Source organism: Palaemon carinicauda, chromosome 39 (genome assembly GCF_036898095.1).
Source record: "Palaemon carinicauda isolate YSFRI2023 chromosome 39, ASM3689809v2, whole genome shotgun sequence".
Classification (NCBI taxonomy): domain Eukaryota; kingdom Metazoa; phylum Arthropoda; class Malacostraca; order Decapoda; family Palaemonidae; genus Palaemon; species Palaemon carinicauda.
This window is the reverse complement of record NC_090763.1, coordinates 22,112,747-22,122,632: the sequence shown is the minus strand read 5'-3', so window position 1 is coordinate 22,122,632 and position 9,886 is coordinate 22,112,747. Positions and strand designations below refer to the sequence as shown.

General features: G+C 35.7%; 1 protein-coding gene across 1 annotated transcript; it reads left to right on the top strand.

The window, feature by feature from the left end:
* Positions 1 to 7,180: 7,180 nt before the first annotated feature.
* Positions 7,181 to 8,005, top strand: LOC137631271 (calponin homology domain-containing protein DDB_G0272472-like). Its single transcript, XM_068363052.1, has one exon. It carries the CDS (start codon positions 7,181 to 7,183, stop codon positions 8,003 to 8,005), a length of 825 nt encoding a protein of 274 aa, XP_068219153.1.
* Positions 8,006 to 9,886: the final 1,881 nt, after the last annotated feature.

The window sequence follows — 9,886 nt, the reverse complement described above, 5'->3', positions numbered from 1 at the left end:
CTGCCATTCACTCGACCTGACTTCAGGTTATTTGCAAGTTGCAGATCTTAAATCCCATCTGTGTTGCAACAGCAATTACTGGCTATCAATCCTGTTACCTAAAGTCATCGACTAAGTTACGGATAATGAGCGATGGGGAAACGAGATCAAAACAGCATTTGGTCCCAGGTCACCGATCGCATCAAAACAACAGGATGCAGCTGCCGCCGCTCTCTCCAAGATCCCTCGAGGAATTAGCTTGAAGGACGACCTTTCTGAGGAATTAGAGTCGTTGTCACTGTGACAACAGGTGCTAAATCTTCTTCTTCAGATCTGATTAGAGTCACGCTCCCGTTACAGTAACGGCCATGGACGCACATCACGGACGCAATCATATGAAAGAGTTTTAATAACATTTGTCGATCTCGAGAGAAGAAGAAGAAGAAGAAGAAGAAGAAGAATTGGATCAATTAAGGAAGCCCATAGTACAGTTGGTGGAGAAAGAGAGAAACTCTTCTCCAGACCTTGGAAACCTGGTGCGAGCCGCCTATCACCACAACGAATATATAAATATATAAATATATATATATATATATATATATATATATATATATATATATATATATAGGGTCAACTGTATTATAACCAGACATTTCACGAATCATTATTCATTCTTTCTATTGGTTGACGAGGCCAGAGGTCAAATCAAGTCTCCGTGCTACCTTCTACACCTTAGCACTCTTTAGGGCAATTATTCGTTCTGGTATAAACCAATTTAATCTGAACTAACTAAATAAATCGCAGGCAACACTGTATAGGCCTTTTGAAGAATCTCTTCTTTAAAAAGAAGGCTGTGTAGGTGATTCAGAAAACACATAAGATGGATAAGAATTCTACCCTCGGAAGGATAGAAAGACAGGCCCATTCCAATAAGTTCTAGAATCTTTGAAAACAGCCGACAGTCAATATGCAGAGGTCATCGATCGACTACACACACCTCGGCTCCCTTATATGGTCATTAAGCGGATAATATAGCTTATACTAGAATTGAAACGTGTACTTTGGAATTCTCTAGCGATTTCAAAACAATATACTTCTACATTTTGATTATTCTTCTGGACTCCTCATGGGGAAAATTTCTTTTCAAATTATTAGATTTTGAAAGGATAAGGTGTGTGTATGTATGTATGTATGTATATATACATATATAAATACATATATATATTGATATATATATATATATATATATATATATATATATATATATATATATATCTTCCGAAGCTGATCTAGTATAGAGTAAACATTTTATTCACGTATTTAATTTGTGTATTGAAGATATATAGCCAGCTCGTAAGGGGGGGGGGGTGTCTCTCAATCATGTAGGTTTAATTAAGTTATGTAAATTACATAAGACTTTCGTCATTCATTAAATTGTATTTTCATTTAATTCAGTATATGTAAATTTACGTTATTTCTAAGAATTAACTTTTCTATTTCACATATTATGTTACGAAGTCTTATGTAAACTCATTTAGGTATACTGTATGACCCAGACGAGGTATGAACACGAGGGCTTACGCAATTTTTATGTTTCCACGTGGTTAGAAAGTGTATGAAACTTCTCGAAATAGATTTACTCTTTTATTTTTTTATTGTTTCAAGGAGGGAGGTGGGCAGAGTTGGCTAAGAGAGGGTTGTCTTGCAAGCAAGGTTTGTTCGCCAGTTCAATTTACTACATTAGCAACCTCGCCGCTAGAGCCATGACCCCAAGCTATGAGAATGATCTACTAGAATTATTTTGAAGTAATAAGTCTATATATATATATATATATATATATATATATATATATATATATATATATATATATATATATATATGTATGTATGTATATACCCCTAGGAATGCGTAAGCAGCAGAAGAGATCCAGCCTGTCCCTTTGGAAGAGCCAAGTTTGCCCTCACTCCTCTCAAGTGCTCAAGTGTGTAAACTCAAACGTGAATAACGTTTTGATCCAACGTAAATTGTGTATAGTGTTGTTCAAACGGTGAGAAAATTTTTTGGTTAAATCAAGTGTAGTGTGTTAATATAAGTACCTGATTGACATAAGTTTTTGTAACTGACCCTGTGAGTTTAGGTTAACAGTGAAGTGTATTTGTTTTTCTTAGTTGTTCGGTAACCTCGTGTGACAGAAAAGAGGTAAGTGTAACAGTTATATTTATGAAAATTTCATTTAGTGTTTGATCACTAGTGTTAAAGTTAACTATTTTCATTAATTATCAAAATTAAATATTTCTTATAAATTAATATCCAATGAAACACGTGATTGTATATATCTTTTTTTCAGAATCTTTCTTTTGTCTTCATCTAAGGTTTTGTTCGGATTTAATATTTCGAGTAATTTAAATTTGGTGTTAATTCTTTTTGTATTATTGTTGTAACTTTTTATAGAATATATTTATTTTTGTAAAGTGTGTATTATTTCGATCACTAATATTTCCTAATACTGCTTGCTCATAATCCCTGACTAAGAACCAAAGAAAGAGGTTTTTTTTTATAGTTCTTATACGATAATCGCCCAGTTTTGTTTTGAGAATGGATATTCAGTGTTCATATATATTGCAGTCTGGGAGTTATGTAATATTCTCAGATCTCGGGTATCATTTTTTTCAAGTGTAACAGATTTATGTTGAAGTAAACTGGCGAGTTTGGAGCTTGGGAGTTCATGTAATTCTCCAGCCGTAATAATATATATAAAAAATAAAATAACCAACAATTTATGAAAAAATAGACTTATTGGGCTTTCGAAGGGACCATCCCCCTTCCTCTTCAGAAAAAAATTTGTATGTTGAAGAAAAAGGGAGATAGTCCTTTCGAAAGCTCAATAAATTTAATTTTTCATAAAATTTAGGTTATTTTAGTTATAAATACACGGAAAATTTTGCATTTTATTGTGTATATATACATATATGTATGTATGTATGTACATACACACACATACATATATATATATATATATATATATATACATATATATATATATATATATATATATATATATATATATATGCACTGTTCAATATATATATATATATATATATATATATACACACACACACACATATATATATATATATATATATATATATATATATATATATACATACATACATAGATGCACAATTCATGTTATTGAGTCTCATGATAGAGAAGGCCTGGTTATTAGAATTAACTGCATGCCAAGTATTACGAACAGGATGGAACTGTCCGGGAAAATATGAATGTAATGGATGATCAGAATTATGAAAAATCTTAATGCCAGAAATTAATATCTAGATCAAGAATAAGAAATTTAATAGACCGTAAGTTCCTGTCAAACAAATTAGGACTAGAATCAGCAGCTGAAGATCACACAGGAGAATAATAATCGAAACAAGGTAGAATGAAAGAATTGAAACACTTCTTTAGAATAGATTGATCACCGAAAATCTTATAACACTTCCTCAATAATGCAATTTTGTGTGCAATTGAAGAAGACAGAGACCTAATTTATGTCTCAAAAGTAAATCTGCTATCAAGAATCACACTTAAAATCTTAAAAGTCATACAGAGTTAAAGAAACATTATCAATGTTGAGATCCGGATGTTGAGGTACCACTGACCTTGATCTACTTACAGTCATACTTTGAGTTTTGTTAGGATTCAACTTCATGCCCACAAATTGCATCATGCACTAATTTTAGCCAGATCTCTATTGAAGGATTCAGCAACCCCAGATCTACATTCAGGAGATGGAATTAATGCAAAGAGCGTAGCATCATCTGCCTATGCAACAAGCCTGTTTTCTAAGCCAAATCACATGTTAGGTGTATATAGTATGAAAAGTAATGGGCCAAGAACACAACCCTGAGGAACATCAGATATCACATTCCCATACTCACGATGGTGCCCGTCAACAAAAACTCTCTACGACCTATTACTTAAAAATATAATAATGCTAAGAAATGACCCACCAACTCCCAACTGTTTGAGTTTGAAAACAAGGCCTCGTGATTAACATGGTAAAAGGCAGCACTAAAATCAAAGCTAATCATACGAACTTCCTGCCCGCAATCAAGGGATTTCTGTACAGCATTGGAGATTGTAAGAATGGCATCACAAGCTTCAAGCCCTTTACGAGAACCAAATTGCAAACTAGGGAACAAATGATTACCAGCAGCAAACCTATTAAGACGTTTTGCCAAAAGACGTTCAAAAACTTTAGATAATATGAGAGTTATGGATATTGGGTGGTAATCATTTGGATTTCAGCTACCACAAACACATTTACATAGAGGAGTAACATTACCAATTCTCCAACATGTACTAAAAGCTCCTCTTCTTGCTAACTTGCGCAAAATAACATAACTTTGAAGCTAAGAAATCTGCAGTCTTTATAAAAAGAAAGGAAAAATACCATTGGGATCTACACCCACATAAGTATCAAGGTCCATCAACAGAGCTTCAATTTCACGAGATCGAAAAGCTAAACAAGTGAGTCTAACCCCAGGAAAACAGGAATGAGGAAGATCGAGTTTCTCATTACAGTACTCTGCTTACTATCAAACATATCAGCCAAAAGGGTTGCCTTTTCCTTTGGATAATGAGTGCCTGAGCCATCTGGTTTAAGTAAAGGAAGAACTGTTGCATCTACACCAAAGAGTGCAGATTTAAAGGAAGTCCACCACTTATTTTCCTGGATTGTAGGAGAAAGGGTTTCTTTTATGGTTAAATTGTATTCCTTTTCAGTTGAAGCATAACTCTGAGCATAGTTATTCAAAGTCAAATCTGATTTGTTACCCTTCCAAACATGATAAGCCTCTTGCTTCTCTAAATAAGCACCTTTACAATCATCATTGAACCATGGTTTGTCCTTCATTCGGTACCTTAGCGCACGAGAAGGGATATGCCTATCAATTATGTTAACTAGATTCTCATTCAAAGGAACAACAGGCTCAACACTACTATGCAATTGTGATCAATTCAAGTCCCAAAGATCACTCCAAATCCCATTCCAGTTTGCTTGAGATTTCCTATAAATTTTACATGAGTATGATACATCAGGGACAGGCTGATCAGTGTTCACTACTGATGAAATCAAGGCATGATCAGATACCCCGACTGGAGAACCAACCTTACTTGTTATAACGCCAGGGGAGTCAGTGTATATGAGGTCCAAGCAGTTTCCAGACCTGCGAGTAGCATCACTTATGATTTGCTCACCGGCCTGATTCAGAGGCAAAGTCTTAAGATCTTAAGCTATGGAAATTGGTAAGAGAAACAAAATTTAACCACTCCCTATGGTGAGCATTCAAATCACCAACAAAGGCAAAAGAGGCCTTTCTATCATCTTCTTGTATCTTAGCCATAATGGTAAGAAGACAATCGAAGATAGAATCATCCATGTCTGGATTCTGGTAGATTGAACACAAATAGAAGTTGTTATGCCAGACACAAACTTTTATTACCTGAATCTCATGACATCCACATTGATACCAGGACTTATGAGAAGCAGGGTACTTGATCCTAATATACACCGCCATTCCTCTGGCCCTAAGAATGGCATCCCGTTTCAAAACTATTGGCTTCTTAAAACCAGTTATAAGGAGCTCAGATGAATGCCTCATATTAAAAACCAAGGTTTCTGAGCACAAAAGAATATCTTACTGTCTGGACGCAACTGTAAGGTCTTGGGTATTTGCATGAAGACAACGAATATTGCAATACAGTAGAAGACATTGACGAAGCCTAGGGCGTACTGGTCCCGGATTTCGCTCAATGTCTTCAGACAGCACAAGAATTAATGGTAATAAAAAAGAACACAACATCATACATAAAAAGTAAATCAAGAAGAATGATAATAAAAACAATATGTACAGAAATATAAATAAAGTTATTGATCAAACCCATACACTATAGAAGAGAAGTCGGAAAAACTGGTCAACATGGAGGAGCCGATAAACCATGCAAGGCTAAATACCCTCCAGGATAGCCACTTCAACTGCAGGGAGGACAGTAAGGATAGTTTTGAAAAGAAAAATGAACAGATAAAGAAAAGACAACCTCTTGATAAACCACCAGGCATCCATGGCCCTTCTATTAAGCCTGCCCAACACACCATTTCAAAAAACAAGAGGAACAAAAAATAAGATAAAATAGTGTGACCGAGTATACCCTAAAGCAAGAGAACTCTAACCCAAGACAGAGGAAGACCATGGTACAGAGGCTATGGCAATACCCAAGACTAGAGAACAATGGTTTGATTTTGGAGTGTCCTCCTTGAAGAAGTGCCTACCATAGCTAAACAGTCTCTTCTACCCATACCAAAAGTAGCCACTGGACAATTACAGTATAGTAATTAGGCCCTTTAGCGAAGAAGAATTATTTGGTAATCTCAGTGTTGTCAGGTGTATGAAGAAAGACGAGAATGTGTAAATAATAGGGCAGACTATTCAGTGTACAGTATGTGTAGGCAAAGACAAAATGAGCCGTAACCAGCGAGAGGGATCCTATGTATTACTGTCTGGCCAGTCAACGAATCCAATAACTCTCTAGTGGTATATACACACACACAGACTTTCAACTGGGCTGCACAATGCACCAGAATACTCGGAAGACCAGGCCTACATGGCTAAGGACTAGGAAGCGTGAAGTAGGAAATAATGAATGGAAAAGTATTAATTTAAAAGCTCAAGATGAAGACGACTGGCGAAATCTGACAGAGAGAGAGAGAGAGAGAGAGAGAGAGAGAGAGAGAGAGAGAGAGAGAGAGAGAGAGAGAGAGAGAGCAATGATGAAATTTAATAATACCCATACGTCTATAAAATTTGAAAAGAAACCCTTTCTTCCAACGAATGTTCTCTTAAGCTTTTTTTCCCTCGAAAGTCCAATCGAACAAAAAGGCCATATCAATGGCGTTGGGATGTGGTCCAGGGAAACCATTTTTATCAGAAAAGGTCAAAGAATCACCCCAAATGTCAGGTCAGAGAGGCTTTACATGCAAAGGAAATGTTTCCTTGCCATTTACCTTTTTTGGGGAGTTTAAGAGTGAGTCCATTTCAAAATTTATACAACATTTTGAAAGACTATAACTGGATAAGATAAAATAGGATGGGAGGTTGGATTAGAAAAAAGAGGATGGGAGATTGGATTAGACAAAAGATGATGGAAGATTGGATTAGAGAAAAGAGGATGGAAGATTGGATTAGAGAAAAGAGGATGGAAGATTGGATTAGAGAAAAGAGGATGGGAGATTGGATTAGACAAAAGATGATGGAAGATTGGATTAGAGAAAAGAGGATGGAAGATTGGATTAGAGAAAAGAGGATGGAAGATTGGATTAGAGAAAAGAGGATGGGAGATTGGATTAGACAAAAGAAGATGGGTGAATGGATCAGACAAAAGAGGATAGGAGTATGTATTAGACAAATGAGGATAGAAGATTGGATTAAACAAAAGAGGATGGGAGATTGGATTAGACAAAAGAGGATGGAAGATTGGATTAAACAAAAGAGAAAGGAAGATTGGATTAGAGAAAAGAGGATGGGAGATTGGATTAGACAAAAGAAGATGGGTGACTGGATCAGACAAAAGAGGATAGGAGTATGTATTAGACAAATGAGGATAGAAGATTGGATTAAACAAAAGAGGATGGGAGATTGGATTAGACAAAAGAGGATGGAAGATTGGATTAAACAAAAGAGAATGGAAGATTGGATTGGAGAAAAGAGGATGGGAGATTGGATTAGACAAAAGAAGATGGGTGACTGGATCAGACAAAAGAGGATAGGAGTATGTATTAGACAAATGAGGATAGAAGATTGGATTAGACAAAAGAGGATGGGAGATTGGATTAGACAAAAGAGGATGGAAGATTGGATTAAACAAAAAAGAATGGAAGATTGGATTAAACAAAAGAGGATGGAAGATTGGATTAAACAAAAGAGGATGGAAGATTGGATCACACAAAAGATGAGAGGAAATTGAATTAGGCAAAAACGATGGGAGATTAGATTAGACCAAAGAGGATGGGAGACTGGATCAAACAAAAGAGGATAGGAGTATGTATTAGACAAATAGGATAGAAGATTGGATTAGACAAAAGAGGATGGGAGATTGGATTAGACAAAAGAGGATGGGAGATTGGATTTAGACCAAAGAGGATGGAAGATTGGATTAAACAAAAGAGGATGGAAGATTGGATTAAAAAAAAGAGGATGGAAGATTGGATTAAACAAAAGAGGATGGGAGATTGGATTAGAGAAAAGAGGATGGAAGATTGGATTAGACAAAAGAGGATGGAAGATTGGATTAAACAAAAGAGAATGGAAGATTGGATTAGAGAAAAGAGGATGGGAGATTGGATTAGACAAAAGAAGATGGGTGACTGGATCAGACAAAAGAGGATAGGAGTATGTATTAGAAAAATAGGATAGAAGATTGGATTAGACAAAAGAGGATGGGAGATTGGATTAGACAAAAGAGGATGGGAGATTGGATTAGACCAAAGAGGATGGAAGATTGGATTAAACAAAAGAGGATGGAAGATTGGATTAAAAAAAAGAGGATGGAAGATTGGATTAAACAAAAGAGGATGGGAGATTGGATTAGACAAAAAAGGATGGAAGATTGAATTAGACAAAAGAGGATGGAAGATTGGATTAAACAAAAGAGGATGGGAGATTGGATTAGACAAAAGAGGGTGGAAGATTGGATTAAACAAAAGAGGATGGATGATTGGATTAGACAAAAGAGGATGGAAGAGTGGATTAAACAAAAGAGGATGGAAGATTGGATTAAACAAAAGATGAGAGGAAATTGAATTAGACAAAAACGATGGGAGATTAGATTAGACCAAAGAGGATGGAAGATTGGATTAAACAAAAGAGGATGGAAGATTGGATTAAACAAAAGAGGATGGGAGATTGAATTACACAAAAAAAGGATGGGGGATTGAATTATACAAAAGAGGAGGGGAGATTGGATTAGACAAAAGAAGATGGGAGATTGGATTAGACCAAAGAGGATGGAAGATTGGATTAAACAAAAGAGGATGGGAGATTGGATTAAACAAAAGAGGATGGAAGATTGGATTAAACAAAAGATGAGAGGAAATTGAATTAGGCAAAAACGATGGGAGATTAGATTAGACCAAAGAGGATGGAAGATTGGATTAAACAAAAGAGGATGGAAGATTGGATTAAACAAAAGAGGATGGGAGATTGAATTACACAAAAAAAGGATGGGAGATTGAATTATACAAAAGAGGATGGGAGATTGGATTAGACAAAAGAGGATGGAAGATTGGATTAAACAAAAGAGGATGGGAGATTGGATTAAACAAAAGAGGATGGAAGATTGGATTAAACAAAAGATGAGAGGAAATTGAATTAGGCAAAAACGATGGGAGATTAGATTAGACCAAAGAGGATGGGAGACTGGATTAGACAAAAGAGAATGGGAGATTGAATTAGACAAAAAAGGATGGGGAATGGATTAGACAAAAGAGGATGGGAGATTGAATTACACAAAAAAGGGATGGGAGATTGAAATATACAAGAGAGGATGGGAGATTGGATGAGACAAAAGAAGATGGAAGATTGGATTAAACAAAAGAGGATGGAAGATTGGATTAAACAAAAGAGGATGGGAGATGGGATTAGACAAAAGAGAATGGGAGATTGAATTAAACAAAAAGGATGGAGATTGGATTAGAAAAAAAAGGATGGAGAGTGGATTAGACAAAAGAGGATGGGAGATTGAATTGGACTAACAAAAAGGATGGGAGATTGAATTTGACAAAAGAGGATGGGAGATTGGATTAGACAAAAGAAGAAGGGAGATTGGATTAGACAAAAGAGGATGGAA